This window comes from Manacus vitellinus, unplaced genomic scaffold (genome assembly GCF_001715985.3).
Source record: "Manacus vitellinus isolate BGI_N305 unplaced genomic scaffold, ASM171598v3 scaffold_12_pilon, whole genome shotgun sequence".
Classification (NCBI taxonomy): Eukaryota; Metazoa; Chordata; class Aves; order Passeriformes; family Pipridae; genus Manacus; species Manacus vitellinus.
This window is the reverse complement of record NW_021938949.1, coordinates 614,243-634,133: the sequence shown is the minus strand read 5'-3', so window position 1 is coordinate 634,133 and position 19,891 is coordinate 614,243. Positions and strand designations below refer to the sequence as shown.

At 38.3% G+C, this 19,891-nt stretch overlaps 1 protein-coding gene across 1 annotated transcript in view; it reads right to left on the bottom strand.

The window, feature by feature from the left end:
• XYLB (xylulokinase) overlaps window positions 1-19,891 on the bottom strand; it is an 82,303-nt gene that overhangs the window by 46,179 nt on the left and 16,233 nt on the right. The window contains exons 9-14 of the mRNA XM_029957930.1: window positions 19,413-19,494; window positions 18,356-18,396; window positions 17,832-17,947; window positions 15,653-15,768; window positions 13,377-13,450; window positions 11,854-11,950 (exon numbers count right to left, since the gene is read on the bottom strand). Coding sequence (XP_029813790.1) covers window positions 11,854-11,950; window positions 13,377-13,450; window positions 15,653-15,768; window positions 17,832-17,947; window positions 18,356-18,396; window positions 19,413-19,494 — 526 coding nt within the window. The remainder of the gene's footprint in view (window positions 1-11,853; window positions 11,951-13,376; window positions 13,451-15,652; window positions 15,769-17,831; window positions 17,948-18,355; window positions 18,397-19,412; window positions 19,495-19,891) is intronic.

The window sequence follows — 19,891 nt, the reverse complement described above, 5'->3', positions numbered from 1 at the left end:
GGCTGTGCACAAAGCAGACAAGCCCAAAACGGGCACACACATTTTGCTCTTTCCTCCCCAGATTTCTACTGATTTCAGTCTCTATTTTATAAAAAAAAAAATAAACCAAATGACAAAGAACAACTCAGATAATTCTAGTTCTGATACGCGAAGACACGCTTTATTTATTTTGTATGTTTTAATCATATAGGGAGATATATCACGTGAAACGAGCATTTTCCTCGCTAGCTACTGGTGTTTAAAGTTAGCAAAACAGAAGCCTCTGAATATTTATTCAGGTGAACTCATGTATGTAATGGAGTTGCCTTCAGCAACTCTCCCTCGCTCCTGGGCCTCCTGTGACTACACTGCCTACATTTATCTTTCTCTGATGATCCCAGCTGGGCAGGATTTTAAAACTTTAAACTAGAAAGCCTTGAAGCTCACATTATACACAGTGCTAACAGCCCAAACAAAGAGGCGAGAGCAGCAAGCATTTTATTGTAATACTGGTATTTTCCAAGCTCTTATCGAACAAAGCATTTAATCTAATGTATTACACTTAATGAAGAGTCAGGAACTTGTTCTGCAAATAACAGATCAGATATAATTGGAATTTGCTCTGCACCACTAGCCTACATATATCAATAAAAACAATAACCACATTGGATTTTGGGCTCACTTCATTTGCATTTCTTAATTTAGTGTTTAACTAATTTAACAATAGTAATGATTTAATTCAAATTAAAATCTAAAGAAAATAATTTTTAAAAGCCATTCAAGATTTCATTAAGTTCCATCTAAATTAATATTAGCTTTCTTTATATTTTCAGTAAATGATTTTTTTTTTTCTCTCAGCACTGGAACAAACATGAAGTTTCCTCTGTGCAATCAAGCTTTAGACAAGCCTTGTTAGATTTATTGGTATTATTTCAAGCAATTAATTAATATACATTAGAGTTATTTAGAGGAAAAGCACAAAAAATGGCAGGAAAATGGATGAAGCTGTTTTTAAAACACTGCATTCAACTTAGATAATTGTTCTTTGAGCCTTTTATGTGGAGCTCTTAGGTATACACCATCCATTAAATCATTTTTTCCATACACTTGTGGCATTACTCCTGAGCATCAGACACAGATGAGTTATCCAAGCCACAAGATATTTTCTGCCTCTCCACGTGCAACAGTCACTGGCATGAGTGACTACTCAGAGAAAATATTCCTTTCAGAAAAATGTCACTTATAACAACAAAAAGGTTTCTGTAAATCTCTAGTTTTGCCTCCCATCCTCTACAGAAAAGTTATTTGTATGATATAGGCATTACTATAGGCATTATTATATACATACACACACATTTATATAGTGTGTGTATAACTAGCCACTTTTATACATAAAATTTCCTTGTTTTGCAAGCACAATACAGCACATCCTACCTCAGCCCTCAAGACACTTTTGGTTTTGTAGTCTCATGGATTGTCCAGCTGATTTGGGGAATCTGGACATGCCATCATGTCAGACAGTGAGGATGCAGGGAGGAGGTAGAAGCAAGAAGTCAAACTGAGGCCACTCTCAACTGGAACTGCTCACTCCAAAAAAGTTTAGTCCCTTGGTTGAAGCGAAGAAAGGTGAAATGGCCAGGCCTCTCAGGAGCTGTGAAGCTCATTATCAAGCATATAATAGGGACTGGAAATCAGGGTAATAATCCTGCACTCTCCTGGTTCTCATGATTATTCATGCAAATGGCAACACTGAAATCAAGAGTAATGCCCTTGCAGTGATTACTCTCATAAGTAACAGCCTAGATAACACCCAAAATTGGCACTGACCTGAACTGCAGTTCAGAGCAGCTACTATATTTTATAGAATTTAATACCCTTGAGTAATGAGTAAAAAAGGAATTTAAAGCACAAAAATGAACTAGGAGTCACTAAGTCCTGATTACTTGCAATTTACTTATGAACACAATTCCACCTTTTCAAATAGATATGCCAACAATTTCTTATTCTAACGTGTCATACTTAAAAACAATGGCTTTAGATGTTCACCTCCCTCTCAGTGAGCACCAGGCCTTTATGTTTACAAAATTAAGTACCCAATATGAGCTTTGTATCACTTTCTCTGCAGCAAAACTGTTCATTTGCAGGTAAACTTAAGTCATTTAACTAGAAGTGCACTTAATTTGAAGAGATTACTCAAGCAGCTCTTCACTTGTACATTTGTATTACCATCATAATTAGAACCACTTCAAAATAACAAAAAGTTCATTTTTGACCAGCATAAACACAGAAAAAAAAGATCAAGAGCACCTTGAGTGAAGAGAGTTAATGCTTTTGAAAATATCCTTCAAAATCCCTCCAGCTCTCTGACCAGTGACCACTTTCATTCCAATTCTACCCACAGGGCTGCTGCTACACAGGCTAATATATGACATTATTTTCTGCTGTTTTGCGTGTTTTAAGTTGGCCACCAAGAGAACTGAAATATTTTGCTGACCTGTAACAATGCTGAGCACCCTCTGGCTTTCTTGAGGTGTACACATGGAAATGTCTCTGTGCAGATAAATACTGGCATCTACCCTGTTTGGTAACAGACACCAGCAATGGAGAAGGAAGGAACTGAGTGATCCGGTCCTGGAAACAGAGAGGGCAGCCAATGATGTGCTGGAATAGAACCCCCAGGAGCCTTCCCTTCAGCACATGAATACCTCTAGGATACAAAGCCCTCTACCAACAAAGCCCATATTTGAAATGTAATTAAAGTGATATCAGCCTGTTGAAAACAAGACATAAGAACACTCTGAAGAAAGCTGCTAAATGATGGAGTACATTGGCTAGATAGGCAAGCACACTGAAACTTTGGCTACCAACTTTAGGCTAGCAAAATTGAACATATTTACAAGTCACTTCGTCTGTTGTCCAAAATAATACTGATATTTGATCCTACTTCTATAATGAATACACATTGTTCAGTATCGTTACCTTTGGTAGTATTGCTGATTTCTACAAAGAAAGAATCCAAAATTATGTGTCTGTGCACACTGAACACCTTCTGGTGGGATTTTTCCGACAGAGCATTCACAGAATCACAGAACACATAAAGTTGGAAGGAACCACTGGAGGTCATCCAGTCCAACCCCTCTGTCAAGCAGGATTGTATCCGGATGGATTTTGAATATCTCCGGTAAGGGAGACTCCACAGCCTCTCTGGACAACCTGTTCCAGTGCTCAGTCACCCTCACAGTAAGCAAATTCAGGTGGAACTTCCTGTACATCATCTTCAGCCTGTTGCAGAAGAACCTGGCTCCATCCTCTGACACCCTCCCTTCAGACACTTGCACACATTGACAAGGTCTCCTCTCATTTTTCTCTTCTTGAGGCTGAACAGGCCCAACTCTTCATAAAAGAGTCTGGCAGCTCACTCAAATTCCTATGCAGCCATTCCTTTCACTTGGTGTTACTGCAAAAGTGGAAATAGAAAATCCCACAGATTTATATTTGATAAAGATGCAGCTGATTTCTACAAATGGGAGCTAATTGAACTTTCATCCACCAGAACTTCTGAAAATGTATCATAAATATGCATTTCAGAAGACTCCACTGAGACAGGCACAACCAGAGGTGAAACATTAAGAGCTAAGCCACACTTTAGGAACATTTCAGACAAAGATTGACAAGTGCAGTTATCTGCAGTAAAGGTATCCTCTAAAGAGCTAATTCACTTTGAGACACTATGAAAAATAAAACCATCACGAGCCCACCCTTTGCTTGTATGTATATACATACTTCTATTTTTAATTTCAAATTGCCAGCTTTCAGGGATTTCTTGACATTTTGTATTAAGCTTCAGATATTGTCAAAAGGAATACAAATACTTTAAAACCAACAGAAGTGGTAGAGAAGTGGCCATTTTTAAACTCACTTTCTACTTGAATAGTAATTGATGTACAATGCTCAGCAGGTACTCCTGAGTTTAGTTTTACTTTGTCTGGTGCTGTACAATCACTCTAACTGCAGTCAGAAAAAGATAACTTCAGATTCAAGCAAACTTTCTTTGTGTTCTTTCATCCATTCTCTATATTTTCCAACTAGGGAAGTTACAGCACTGACAAGCTGAAGGTCACTACAAGACTCTGTCAAGTCCAGCCTTTTGAACATCAAAGAGAAAAATTATATCAGTGTCCAGAAGCTGGGATCGGGAATTTCATGTCACCTACTATATCATTAAGGGACTTAATTCTACAGATGCTGTAATCTCACTCTTCCACACATCCAGTTTTTCTTCTTTGGGTCAGTCCTGACACTGATCCCAAACTCCAGCCTACAAGCGCAAAGCAAACACATTTCTGTTCTTACTCACCTCAGAGAGAGAACTTGAGAAGTACACACTGCACTTGAAGCTTATTTTTCGTGAAGTCCCATCCTTCCCCACCCTTTACACTTGGACTAAACTGACATTGTGAAAGCCTTGGGGCTGAGACCTGTCATTTTACATGCACCGTGCACACTTTTGCTAGTGCATAAATTAGACACCATGAACTGGTTAAATAACATTATAGTTTAAAGAATACCCTTCGTGTGTGTTCTTGAAAATCACCCTTGTCCACAGTTGTGTGAACTTTTACTTGGGTTTTACTTAAACAAGAAATGTGGGAGGTGGTTGGTAATTTTTTTCTTGAGATAATTTGAGTAAGCACTGAGTAGATGTCCTCTGGAAGTCAAAGCCTGGATGGAAGCGAAGCTTTAGATATTTAAAATTGGTTTTAAAGTTTAAGCAATAATCTTTTTTAAAGTAAGGCAAAATTGCCTTGCCTAATTTCATGCCACAAAGAATCACAGCTAAAAATCACTGTATTTGCAGGTAAGTAGAGTAGGTAGGGAAAGAATGACCTCTCAAGTAGAACCCCTGTTAACATTCACATCCTCAAGTGTGGATTGATGCAAGTGAAAGCATTGAGACAGTGCTCAGAAGTGATGCATAACCTGAGATGCGTAAAAGAAGCTGTATTACCTTAAACCAGAGAAAAGGAAAGACAGTTGGAGGGAATCTTGGGAGAGCTCATTAGAGTTCACTAACAGGCTTGTCAAATTTGAACAACTAAAATGAAAATACAGAAAGACACAGAAAGAAAGATATAAAGTACTAAATATGCAGCATTTCACTAAGTGTCAACTAAGGTAAATGTAATATTTTACAAGCAGAATCATAGTGAAAAAAGGTCGTCACCTACAGTGATACAACAGCTGCTATGGGGATAAATGATTAATACACAGTAATGTGTATGTAGCTGTGAATCAGATGAACTTCCTAGCAATGGCATTTCTTAAAGATTCCCATGTGTCCAAGATGGAATGGACCACTCTCATCTTTTGAGCTCACCTTTCTATTACATAAATAGATCTCTTTAGACCAGAGCACCTGGTTTTAGGGAAAAAAAAATAAATCTCGTTCTTAAAACAGCCAGTGCTAAAGAATTCACTACACCACTGTCAATTGCTGCACTGTTTGATTTCAGTTTCTGTTAAAAATCTGCACCTTGCTTGTCATTTGAGGCTTGCCTGCCTTCAGCTTCCAGTTATTGAACCATAATGTTTCTGTCTGTAAGGCTCAGGAGTCCTATACTATCAAGTTTCCTTTCCCCAAGAAGGTACTTATAGACTGCAGTCATGTCATTCCCTTGCTAATCTAATTGGATTTAAAACTGTAGATCAGTCTCAAAAAACAAGCAATAAAAGGAGATTTAGTAGATAGCCCAACTGATCTCCAAGTCCCCAGCTTCCAGAGATCCACAAAGCTCTAACAAAACCTGCAAATTGACAGCTTGACTATTTTTCTGAATTCTGCTTCAACAGTATATCCACTGACACAGTCATAAACAATCTTTCCTAACATCAGGGCACAGGAATTGAACCATTTACATACTTGGTCTTTTGCTGACCAAACATTAAAAGCAATTGTTCAAGCAGTGACAACATTTTATCATCGTGTCAGAAAAGAAAGACAGATAGTACCCTTTCCAATCTTTTTATTAACTCTTCAGATTTTCTGTCTTCACTGTGTTTCCTGTATATGTATGACAACAATAAAACAAAATAAAAGCAAGACAATAGCCACTGTATGAAAAATTCTAGAGCACGTAAGCAGCTTCCTTATAGCACATGAGGTCATTTCCTTCAGAGACATTTTATCTAATCCTTTAAAAAATTAGTTAAACTAATACTTTATCCTCCTGAGCCAAGTAATAATAAAAAAAAGCCCTTTTTTTGTAAAATACTTGGTCAGGGAATTGGTAATGAGTTAACCAACCTTTTACTCCAGATCACTGGCTTAAAACCAAGCCTTGCTTGATCGTGCCTAGAAGGCTCAGCTACGTGATAAAAGTCTGATGCTCTGTGGAAAATAAGAGGGCACACAGTCAAGTTCTTGGCAAGGTATTGCCCGTCTCACACTGGCACTCTTATCAACCAGAAGTTTCATCAGAAAATACAAATATCCTCTGTAGCAGAATGACTGGCTTATCTGGGAGGAAGATCCTGCCTCTGATGAATTTCAAAGTACTTCTTGAGCCAACACTCCTCCCTCAAAAATATAGATTTAAGATCTGATGGCAAGGCATATCTATGGTCTGTTTGCTCTGCACACCAAACAGTACACTCTGCCTCACATCTATTCACATTCCAATCCGACTGTTACCACTATTCACTATTGTTTCAAACAAAAAACTTCAACCTCCCATCAGGGGCACTGTCCTCTAATCATTTTTAAACTGTTTTCACTCACTTGCTGAAGCAAAAGGCCCCTAACAAAGCCGTCGTCCTCATGCTGCTGAAACACCATCAGCACTCTTGGCAGCAAACAGCAGGAGACAAGCACGAAGCCAACACAACATTTTAGTATTGATTTCTCTAAGAAATTTAAATCCCGCAGGGCATAAACATCAATTTAATCTGTATGCAGCTACAAAATGGCCTCACTCCCAATGTTCCTCATTTCAGCCAAAACAACTGGAGAAGAAACATGCTTAGCAGGGAAGGCAAAAGCGACTGACAGAACAAGTGTTCCCATGTTCCCAATAATTCCTAAGAGTTTTGGAGACTACAATCACAAAATCCAGTCAGCCAAAGACAACCACCAACAGAAAAGCCTGTCTCATAGCCTGACACAAAAGCATCCCTGGATCATCCTGAGGACCAGTGGCATCCAGCCTTGCCAAACTGGAGAGACACTTCATCCTCCGACGTGCCCACACTTTGCTGTGAAGTGACAGTCTCACATCTTGCCTTCAGCTTTCTGTGCCTCCACGTGACAACATGAAGGATGAAACACAACTGCTCCATGTTGTACTAATTGATATTCTGGAACAGGCCACTCAGGGAAGCTGTGGAGTCACCATTCCTGGAAGTGTTCAAAAAACAAGTAGACGTGGCACTTCATGACAAGTTTAGTGGGCGTGGGGGTATTAGGTCAAATTTTGGACTTGGTGATCTTGGAGGTCTTTTCCAACCTCAGTAATTCCATGATTCTATTTCTGAACTCTCCTCACACCATCAGACTGCCTTCCCTGCTTATAAAGAGTCACACATTACTGCTAACTTCAGCCTGCTGAAAAGAGCATTGGAAGAAAACACCACCTGAAGAAAAGGGAAATTTTTCACTTTGGAGTTTGCCCTCATGTAATCTTAGACTGAATTCTTCAGAAACAGAAGTCCCCCCTCTAATCACTGAGAAATCAGACCCAGCATGCACTGGTATTCCCCTTTTCTTTTCCAAGCACTGCAGGATTGCTGTTTTGTTCAAGAATGCACCTCACTGAAAAAAATTGGCTCATTCTTACACCAGTGCGAAGCCAAGGCATGTCTGTGTCACCCCAGTCAGTACTTAAGCCCCAAGTACGGTCAGTAGAATTCAGGGCACCAACATTATTTGCTAGTGATGGATTTATGTACATAAGAAACTATAAATTACACAATAATCACAGACACAGGGTTTTATGGGCAAAGCCCGACTTGTAAAATGCGGCACCTTCTATCCACCTGCCCCTGCTGATGACAGTTACGTGGTAGAATAAGATTCCTAAAGGTATAAATGTGACAGAACAACACATTGGGCAACTGGAGTACTATGAAATCACTGACAGGCACAACAACATGAAGGCAGAAAGCCCTGTCCAAAGTTTACAGCTTCAGCAGAGGCTCCATCCCAGATAATCCATCTTCGTACAAGGCAGAATTTATTATTTGCTGTTGCAGTCCCACAAAGGCTTATTTAACACAATTCTAACACACACCTGACTCAGTATGTATGGATTTAGGGCTCAGATTACCAATGACATGAAGGTTTCTACACTGTATACCAGCATATAATTTAAATATCTATTGATTACATGTGTGATCAACACCAGAACCCCTACATGTGTGCTCTTTTCCTTCCACATACATAGCATACATCATGACAGAAGTTACTTCACCTGTTAGTAGGCAGGGGAACAGATTTTGCTCCCAAAAATAATCAGGTTTTTAGTCTTCACCAGGACAGATTCACAAGGTCCAAGCAAGGACCACTGCAACATTCTCTAGTCAGTCAATTTTAGGGTGAACTTTAGGATTGCTTGGTCAGGAATAGAAGCAACTCTGAAGTGATTGTCAAGATTATTAAAGTATATACTGCCAGATCAGTCTATACCACTGACAGCTTTATGGCTGCTGTGATCACCTGTGTCACTGAGCTGCAGACACTGTCATTTCTCTACAAAGTTACCATGGTTTTGACTTCAGAGAGTCCCCAAACCATGCAGCAAGCATGGCTGTATGTCCAGCCTCTAAACTCCTGTTGACAGTTCAGCTTTCAAAGGGGGATGGCTGCAAGAGTAAAAGGAAGTGACAAAACAGAAGGTGTTTGTGATACCATCAAAATTCAGGAAAATAAAGGCAGAACAGCAAAACTTCACCTTATCTGCATGAATCTCTGAATGGGAGGATGTAAACAACAGGGACAGACCAAACTTCACTTGTTTGTTTCTAGATTCAACATTCAGTCCGCCTCTTAAGCACATAAGCAAAACAGGATACAGGGTGTTACTGAATGATTTCCCCTGGAATCTGATTGAGAAAGATTAGAGCAATTAGAACAGAGTGACACACACTTTTAAAAGCCTTAAATCACAATTAATGTAAGGTTTAACCTTTCTACTAAGGATCATCTGGTGACTCTGTGCCATTTTCAAAACAAGGCTCACACACACATCCCAGCCTCAAAGACAAAATTCATCAGACAGAATCCCCTGCCCTCTACTGGCACCAGGGCCACACTGAAACCTGAGCTCAGGCCTGCAGGCAGCACAACCAGCACCTGAAGAGCTGTTTCAAGGGGTATTTTAAACTATTATTTGTAATTTACATAAGATCTATAACGTACCAGACCCATCCGACTGGGACCAAAACCTCACCTATGAAAGGTTCTTTCAGCATCATTGCACTTCTTCCCACAGCACTAGTGAGACTGAGGATTCAAAATACTGCTCCTGGCAAGATAATACATTCATTAACTGAAAGTAAATTCTAAGGGATTATCTAATGTTTGTCCTGTTCACGGTGCATAACCAAGAACTCTGCGCGTCAGATTTTTATTAATTTATTTTTACAAAAATTCTCTCTCACGTACGCTCTTGCTTTTCTGATTACAGTCATCCAAACTGCATTTGGCCCAAGAACAGAGAGGCAGGTTCACAGCTGCCAAAATCATTTTTCCAGCACCTTGGTGCCAGAGCTGGGGAAATTCTTAGCCAGGTTTCTGACTCATATGCACCACACAAATCTCGAGGCACCACAGCAAGGCATTTGTTGTGACGGACCATGTCACGCACATGTCTGTTACAGATCACTTTAATAGGTGTCATCATATAACTTTCCAGATCTTGTGAGAAGTTTTTACTGTGTTCTCTCACTGGTCTAAACAAGAGTAACAAAAAAAAAAAAAAAATCCAAGATTTACACTTCTGTGATTATATTTCTGAACGTAAATCAGCTTGATTCCGGGAAATATCAAAGTAAATTCCCCATGTAGACAAGGCCTAAAAGGAATTGAACAAACACAAGGGTCCTGACTGTGTATTTCATCCAAAAAGTAAATAAGCTTTTAAATCACATTAAAAGGGAAAAAAACCAGCCTGAAAAACAGCAGCTATTAAACAAGAGAAAGTCTGGCAATGCCGGAGTAATTCCCACAATGCTCATCCATACCCTGAAACACATTCTGAACACACCCTGTTTTCAGAGCTGTCACACAACAAATGCAGATGTGAACCTGCCATCACTACACAAATAACAGAGTATGACATTTAAATAATACCACTAAGGAGAAGTGGGAGATGCACACAGCCTACACTATGTACAGCAGTTCTTTTTTAAAGCAACTCATCTGTTAAGTTACCAAATAGCTAAAAAACCCTAGGGATGCAGCAAAACAAAAGTATAAACTATTCCAACAAATCTACAGGAACATAATCCAATCACACTTATCTCCTTTTTACTGTAGGCATCTACAGCATTTTAAAGAAGTATTAATGAAGAGTTCTTAAAGCTTATTAAGCCACATCCTAAAACTAGTTAGATTTTTGGCTGTCCTTCTCAGCCTAAATGTATTTACAGATAATTTCTCCCCATTTGTTTCCGGGTCAGAGTTGTCTGATATCTTAAATAGCTCTTCTCACACTCTAGTGCTTGTCCAACCCCTGACATTTACAGAGTGCAGAGGTGTCCTCTTCAGCCATGAGCTTTCTAGGCTATATAAGCCAAGATTTTGGCGCAGCAGCATCTAAGAATGAAGGATAAACAGGCATTTTAAACACAATCTATTTGAAACTCTGCCTGTCTCCATAAATAACCTCCCCAAATAAATACAGTTTCAAGTATATAAGAAAATATATAACAGGAAAACCTTTACAGCGTAAATTTATGAGGTGGTGTTGTCAAACCTTGTGATTTGTTCCAGTATCTCTATATTTTCTCAACTTCCAGCTCCTGGAGTTCTCTCTTAAAAATAAACAATAAAAAAATTCCATCCTTCATGATTATTGATAAAAGCCTGGAGGTAGGAGTCAAGCAATGGCTTGTGAAGGAGGAGGTCAGGATGTAAATAAAAATAATACGATTTTTAAAAATGAAACATTGATTAAAAACCCTTCAGTTGAACTAACTCAGTAATTTTAAGATGCCACTAGCTGACAGACTGACAGAAAACACCAATAAAACATCTTACAGACTTGACTGTATTCTTTTTGCAGAACTGTACACCTAGTAATGATCTGGTCCCACTTCTATAGGTAAAACACTGGCTGATTTTGTTGTTCCAATGTGCTAAAACCTATTCATATAATAAATTCTAGGAAGCGGGGTCTATTCTTTTCTAAATCACAAGACAAGGAAAGGGCTTCTGCTTTATTAACAGAAAACTGAGGTAATGAGGTAAGTGACCAGTTTATGGAAGATCCAGGAACTGAACACGGATTTCAGATTTTCTGAGCTACAGTCTCGTGCTTTAGACAGAAGGCTGGTCTTCCTTTCCCTTAACAAGCTACCAAAGCCCAAACTCTTATTTAAAAATTCCCAATGCGGCTTAGAAACAATGAGACAGCAAGAATACTTGAAAAAGAAGTCATCTCAAAGTTAAACCACCAGTTCTGCCAAAGTTAACATCTGCAAAACCTCGCACCCAACACACCATCAACAATTTTTCCAAGAGACTAATTGAGGATCCATACCAGTTTCTGTATCCATCAGGCAGGACAAGAGTCACAACACTGACATTACTGCAGGGGGCTCCCACCTTTGTGTTTGGTCTCCAGTGCCATTAGTTCTGCAGCTGCTCATCATACTTACAGACTTTATACCCCAGCTTTTCAGCGTGAATCCTCTTGGCCATGAACTGCCCTTCAATCAACGCTCGTATTTCCACTTCCTTTGGAAAGCCCGAAACCTGTATCAAAGAGGGAATGCATCAAGTTAACACCTTGCCAAGCTGGAGAGTGGTTAAAAACATAAGACAGATTTAAAGTTGATTATCCTTGTCTTCACCCTGAGGTCTGCTTCCATCTAGGCCCCAGTTCTTCACCCATACACACAAGACGGACCTAAAGACTCACGACAGAGAACCCAACCCACATCCTTGGTGCTGTTGGCAAATCCATTAAATTTGAAATCCATGCACAACAGGAAGAGGTTCTATGGCAAGTTGTAAACCCTTCTCTGTGCATTTCCCAGCACCAAGGGCTGCTTAAGAATCAATATCTCAAAAATATAAAATTAAATCAAGTAGATAAAATTCAGATGCATTAAGCAATGTCACAGAAGTTTAAACATATTTCTGCCTGCACTGAAGTGAAACCATGTAATCTTTTCATTAATTTAGTTAGTTTTTATATATAACATTTTTCCTGTCCTTTTGTCAACCAGAATATGAGAAAGGTAACAGAAGCAGGAAAATATTGAACTACAAACAAATGCAAGGAATATTTCACAAGAAGTTGAGGTTTTCCATGCACTACAGTAAGTGCCTACATCTGTATAACAGCTAGAAGTGATTAAGCATTCATTTAATTGCAAATACTTATGAGACTAGTGCTACACTGCAAACACAAGATTGTATCAATCTCTGTTCACCTACGTGAGGTCTAATCAACTGGGAGTCATGATTGATCAAAGACATCTCCTGAGTTGCAGTATCACCCAGACTTTAAACAACACCCATTCCACAATACAAAGAAAAAAAAAAAAGAAAAAAAAAAGAAAAAAAAAAGAGAAAAAAAAAAGAGGGAAAAAAACCACACACACACAAAAAAAAAAACCAAAAAAAAAACAAGAATTTTCCATAACTGAATTTCTTTTTTATTCCACTTGGATTTGAGCCTGTGTTTACTTGCATACCACTGTGTGGCTTGTAGGTTACTCCAAGACACGCAGGACAGCAAAATGATGTCTTTAGTTTACATACACATTTAGAGCAAGATAAAAGAGAAAATATTATAGCCCAAAGTTTCAACAGATTCTTATCTGTGTTTCATGAAATTTAGAAGACAAGGACCAAGTCATGTACGTGTACTAAGCTCTCTGTAAGCTTAAAGTTAATCCTGTTTCAAAGACAGTGTTGGTTTCAGTAAATCCATGTTTTCCAGTAAAGAAAATATTTCATAAAAAAAATACCATTTAAGTTCTAGTTCAGGCAATGCACTGTAGATACTCTTAAGTTACAGACCAAATACTTCCTTATAAAAATCATCCCAGGGACTTGCATCAATAACTGGCAACAAGTATCTCAGACAGAAGGGGGGGGAAGATAATGGCAAAGATTTGTAACCTTGACATCACTCCTTCAAGGTTTCAGACATTAAATAGATTATTACTACCTTTTGGTTGTCTCTGTTGAATCTGTGAATCCCAACTGCTTCAGGAGTAATTTCCATCACATCAAAGTAGAAACCTGCACCAAGGAACATGAAAGAGTGTCGTGTTTGCTCCCAGCCCGAAGTTGGAATATTATTTCTGCACACAGCCAAAGTGAAAGTAAGTGTTTATCATAGATTTGGACATTTGAATCACCACAGAATCTGTGATTCTTTCAGTTTACAAAACATGGGTCTTCAGCATGTCTGGCTCTAGGCATCCCAAAAGTGTAATAAACACTTTTGTGTTATTATAAGCCAACAAAAGAGGACACATGCACCAGAACATGCACACATGCAAGTAACACAGATAATACATCACACATACTGGAAATATTCTGAGTAGGTCACATGCAAGGGTGAAAGAAGGGAAAAAACCACACAGAAAAAATGGCAAGTTAATAAGAAGAGTACAGGAATGTTAGAACACTTCATACACTGGATTAGATTTCATGAGCTTATTAGAGAACATCAGATATTTTAAGTCATGAAGCAGAGCTGGTCTCTGAATAGTTTTGATGAGATCTGAAGAAATGCAGCAATGCTTTGCAGAAAAAACTGTGAAAGAGATTTCTTTTGTGTTAATGGCAAGAAGGGTCAATAAGAAAAGATATTCAAGAGAGGACACAAAAAAAAATGAGGACAGAAAAACTGAAGAGAATAGCTAAGAAACTAAAGAGAGTTTCTAAGACGCAAACCTTGGAACAAGACTGTGCTGCCCTATGAGCTCTCTGATTATGAGGTAAAAAACCCACCAAAAATAATTCTGTGCCTTAGCACACATAACCTTTCTGTCTAAACATTCTGAAAACTTGCCAGTAAGCAACACTGTGTGTTAAAGATCTGCAGGCCCTGTCAAGGGATGTATATCCCAAAGTTTCCTTTCTGACCCCCAAACCTCTGCAGAGGCATCTCCTCACCGAGCAGGGAGCACGGGGAACAAGGGATAAAAGGGTGGGTGCATAACCAGTTACACCTTAGCTCTGATTCCCCCAGGCACTCAAATTATGGAGATTGCTGAACTTTTGCATATATACTCAGGGGTTATTCTATCATACAGGTTATTGGGGATGACTTCCATGAAACATCCATTCTATAGAGGATTCAGAGAGAATCCAAGTGAAAATACTATAACACATGTTTTAAAACTTTAAGGCCCTGTCCAGGTATCCTTGATATCAGCAACAATATTGTCATCAACTTGCAATTTTTTTTAATACTGTCTAAATTGGCTGACTTTGGGATTTTAGAATTATTTCTTCCCATTTTCTAAAACACCTGAATTGATTTGTCTTCTAGTGAAAAGAGATTCCTGGTCATTTTAAAACCCCACAGAGATTGGATTTGACAGACAACATAACAGAGCTTCTAAAAATGAAAAATCTAATCACACAGTGTCAAGAGGTTGTACCATAAATTCACTCTTCTAAGGAGTGGAAGTCTTCTATAGCTTAAACATCTACATTTAAAAACTTTACTACCTACAATTTTTACATTCATTTTACTCATATCAATTCACACCTAGGACGATGACAGTGATTTCAAATCCTGCTCTGCAATGGTTAATTTTAATCTTGATTACACATATGCTCACCTTTCAATAGCTTATTCCAGAGCTATATAATAGACTTGTAAAATGTTAAACTGTAGGAAAGAAAATAATGTAAAATCTCAAATCCATGGGTTTATTAGTATTTTAAAAATATTTCCATTATCATAATTTTGTTTCATTTCATTCCCTTACCAAAACAAGGGGAAAAACAGGGATAAAATGACTCTGCGACATACACTGGGGAAAATGCAGGAAATCTGGGTATCCCTTGACATCACTGCTTTGTCAATATGCACAAACAAAATTCTAGAGTTATGACTGAGAAAGAAATAACATGGAGCTACTTAATTCACTTGGTTTGAGTCTTCAGAAAAAGAAACTAACTTTAAAGAGAGCCTCATTCAGAAATTACTAGTTTTAAACATTCTACAGCTAAGATGTTACTAACACCCTTTCAATGACCAAAAAAATTCCATAAATACAATTTTCTTATTTAGTAAATATTGAAGGAAAACACTATTATGACATTTAGGCTGTCAATACGGCATTTCTAAGTACACATTACGAATTTCCCTTGCTCTAGTCAGCTTAATTCTTGGCCTTTATCATCAGTAAAGAGTAGGTACAACACCACTCAAATATGTGTCTAAGCAAACCCTCAAACTCCCAGCCCTGCTAAGGCTCATACCCAAGTTTCCATTGTTTCCAGCAACAGTTGATGATAAGGCTTTGGAGAATTCATTCCAGGAGCCTGAAGCACAGTCATCTCTGATCCTCTCTCTCATCAGAGAACCATTCTTAAAACTGAAACACACAAACATACCATATGTATTTTCCAAAACATTTGGCTCCAGATTTTTAAAGCATTTTGTTCCTTTACTCGATATTGATGTTCAGATTATCACCTGAATAAAGGTGGCCAAGTTAAAAGATACAATCACTTCATTATGGAAAGACAGGGAGAAAATGAGATAAGAGAGAAAACAAATATTATGAGACATGTTGAGGAACACAGTGCAGAGATGCTGGTATACACATCTCCACTGAATGAGCTTAGATCCAGCCTGGCAGGTCATGCTAAACCCAGCCTAGCTCTGAACAGCTGAGACATCTCCTCGGAGAAGTACTCTGACACCACACTCAAAAGGTCACTCTGAGATGGCTCTGCAAGGAGCAGAAAGAGTGTCTCTACATTGCATTTATTGTTTCAGGAACATGGTACCAGTACGGAACCAGCTTGGATCCAACAAGACTTACGAGGTCTAGCTCTGTGCCAGGATCTGGCAAAGGAAGGGCACAACAGCTGCACCTGCAGGCTGTGGTCCAGAGCCAGTAAACAAACCATGCAGTAAAATATGCATCTCTTCAGTGTTTATGGTCTTTGCACCCTTTATACAGCCACTTTCCTTGTGAATATCACACTCCTACAAAATACTGCAGCATTGGACTCATACCCAGGGGAAGGCAGTTTGATAACTCTGTGTTGGAGAGTATTCAGACAAACTCAGTAGGAGAGGCATAGAAATATCCAAAATGAGAGCAAGGAAATTTTTGAACTTGCTCAGTAGCACCAGCTGAAGTTACTTGAGTTTTCTATATAAATACTCTGCCCGGTAGGTCAGGCACTCTTCTTTTACTGAGGGTCCCCCATTAACTAAAATATTCTAGAAATAAAGGGGCATTGGTGCAAAAAGGAAACTGTCAGGTCAGAAATTAGTAGACAGGAGGAACAGAAGCCATTAACTCAGCACTGCCAACTCCACCAAACCACATGTTAAGCTGCAGTAAAGAACAGCAGTGTAACAATTATTCAGAAAAATGCTTCAATATCTCCTTTCCTGTTACAAACAGGTTGTTTATATAGCTCTGTTACACAGGAAAAGTAGGGAACATATTGGGTAAAAGAGAAACTCAAATGTAAATTAAAAAACAAACAAACAAACATACAAAAATCCAAGACAAAACAAAACAAAAAAAACCTGCTAGGAAATCACAATATGAAAGTAACTTGCAATAAACATCATGCTTTTGAACTCAATTTCATGGACACTGTTCCCACTCTCATCTACTACTGCACAGGTAAGACTCAACACTACAGTTCAAAGGCAGACTTGATCTTTGTTGAAGTTTTGAGCTACAAGCATCTACAGTCCAGGGGATTTAGACACAAAATTTACCTGCGTATTACTGGAAAATATTTGCCTAAACACTATGACCTGGTTTGGAAGTTTTAGTCCGGAATACAGTGACTCAGTGAGGGCAAACATAGCTTCAGGCCACCTTTCCACCTACTTGACTGGAGAGGGGCCAAACAACTCCCAGATCACAGCAGCCAAGAGCTGCCACGAGGATCATTCTCTCAGCTGGGTTTCTTGAGATCTCACTATTTTCCTCATGCACAGCCTAACACATCCCTGAACAGCAATGATCATACTCCTCTCTGGAAGGGGAACCTTCACCTGCTCCATTTATGTCCCACCTGGACCACTAGAAGAGCACAGAAGTTCCACAGCCTGGTCAGGGTTCACACATTTCACATTCTATTTCAGAAGATTTGTTATTCCTGCACATTAAATGTAGCACCTGAGACTCAGGGTGAACTGGCTCTACGTATACGCAAAAATAATTTCAGCTTTTTATTGCCATGAGAATTCATCCTCCACAACTCTGCAGTTTCAGTTACTCAAATTAAACAATAGGGATGCTATAACGTTGATGGAAATGTTTCAGCGGTAGATTGCAATATACCGTAGAGAATGCTGAATGTTCTATTCATTATCATTTTGCAAAAGAAATAAAAAACACTAACACAGAGAAGGAAATATATGCTATTGATCCCAGTTGTACAAAAAAATAAACTGTATTACCATAAAAGTGCCATATATGTTTGAGAATCAACAGGATTGCAGAGGATATGGCCTTCTAAGGCAGGAGTTGGCTCTTGGATCCACAGAAACAGTGTGTCACTCGTGCCAAGGCTAATCTGGAGGGGAAAAAAAAAGTAATTGAAGCATTATCACAATGTGCATGGAAAGCAATACAGAAATTAAATTAAAACCATTTGTTATTACCACTAATTGTTTTTAAATTACACATTAAGTCAATTGGATTTGTGTCGAAGCTAGCTCTGACTTAGGCTGTCATGCCAGTGAAATACGTACTAGATGGAGACTTAGGTTTTAATGGAGCATTAGTTAAAAACAGTCACAAGAGTTTACTTAAAATCTTTCAGGCAGCTTACAGATTGACAGAAATAAAACAAGTGCAAATCCAATAAACAGAAAATCAACACTAGCAGGTATATTTAACTGATAACCTACAACTATTTACATTTTTATGTATTAGAGGATTAGAGGATATGGGCAGTTTTCAGGAGTATGTTTTCACTTACTGCAATATCTCCTTCTTGAAGTCTCATCCCTGCCAATGATGCTGAAAGCAAAAAAAACTACCAGATAAAAAGGTAATTCTTTGACTCAATTAAGCCCATTATATGAGAGGTTGTAATACATTGGATTCACCATCCCAAAGTTCAATATAAATGGCAAATATGCTCCCGATAGCCTTGGCCTACACATCATAAAAGATGGGCAAAGCATTTGGGTGAGGGAGGGGCTTTTAACAAAATCAAAATGCTCAAGACAGCAGACTACAGAACTGCATAATTATCTAATGGTTTATGTATTCAGGTTTAAAATAGAGTGGACCCTTGATTAACAACACACTTTAAAGAAGAAACACTCCCACTTCCATCAGACTACTCACATATTTATTGGACTAAGCTGGATTTGAATCTCTAGAAGAAAAAACTGGACTTTTGGAAAATGCAGTTTACCCAACTCCCAGAATATGAATGTAAAATATATCATGATGAAGCCTCCATCATGATTCAGACCTGCATATGCTGCTGTAATATGGGTATCTTATTTTCACAGTCTTGAGAAACAGAAAAATTTGCTCTACACTGAAACAATCTCCAGGATTAAAAAAACTGACCCTAAATTATCACCTTCCCTTGTACTGAGATCTATCAGTCTGACAAAAGGACAGCTTTAACTCTCAGAGAAAGACAGTGAGATCCATCTCCACCTTTTAGCTGGAAAAGATACAATGGATTTAATTCATATTTTCTAAGCTAAAATGTTGGCAGTTCATAGTAAGGATAGTTTCTTAGGGGCAGGCAAACAAAAACTGAAGCTATCAAGAGGCAAATGAATTCATCCCTGATTACTTGGTAAAAGAGACTTAATTTGTCATACACAGCTCATCCAAGACGTCTCCATCTCAGAAAAACCAGTGATGGAAGGGTGTTGGAAAGAAGAATTAATGCTGATAAACACAATATTCTTTCATTGTATAGGGAGCATCTAAGAATCAGTGACATTGATTTAGAATTTTAGTACATACATAACCATATTCACTGAATTTTACACAGTTAATCATCTCACCTGGATTGTCTCCTGTAAATGCTACTATTTTACAGTCTGGGCTAAACCCATAACGCTGACTATAATATGGAGAAATGGTCCCCTAAGGAAAGAAAGAAAGAAAGAGAGGAGAAAAAGCTCAAAAAAATTGGAATGTAATCTTGGAATGTATGACATAATGTGTTACAACATAGAACTGAAAAAAAAAATGAGCAGCTACAATAAGGATTTTGTGCATTTCAGGTATAAATGAATATTTTTAACTCACTTTTTTTGTTGTTGTTGAGAACCATACAGAAATACTCCCAGATTAGATATTGAAATAGGCTAGTAAATAGCAGCATTTTAGCTCGGGGTTTTCTCCAGTTATTCACATCAAGTAACATAAACACACCTATCTGTTTTGCACACATACATGAATATTAATACATAGAAATTAGAAATTCAATGCAAACATAAGAGGAAACACAACATCACATCACAACATAAAATGTTGGAAT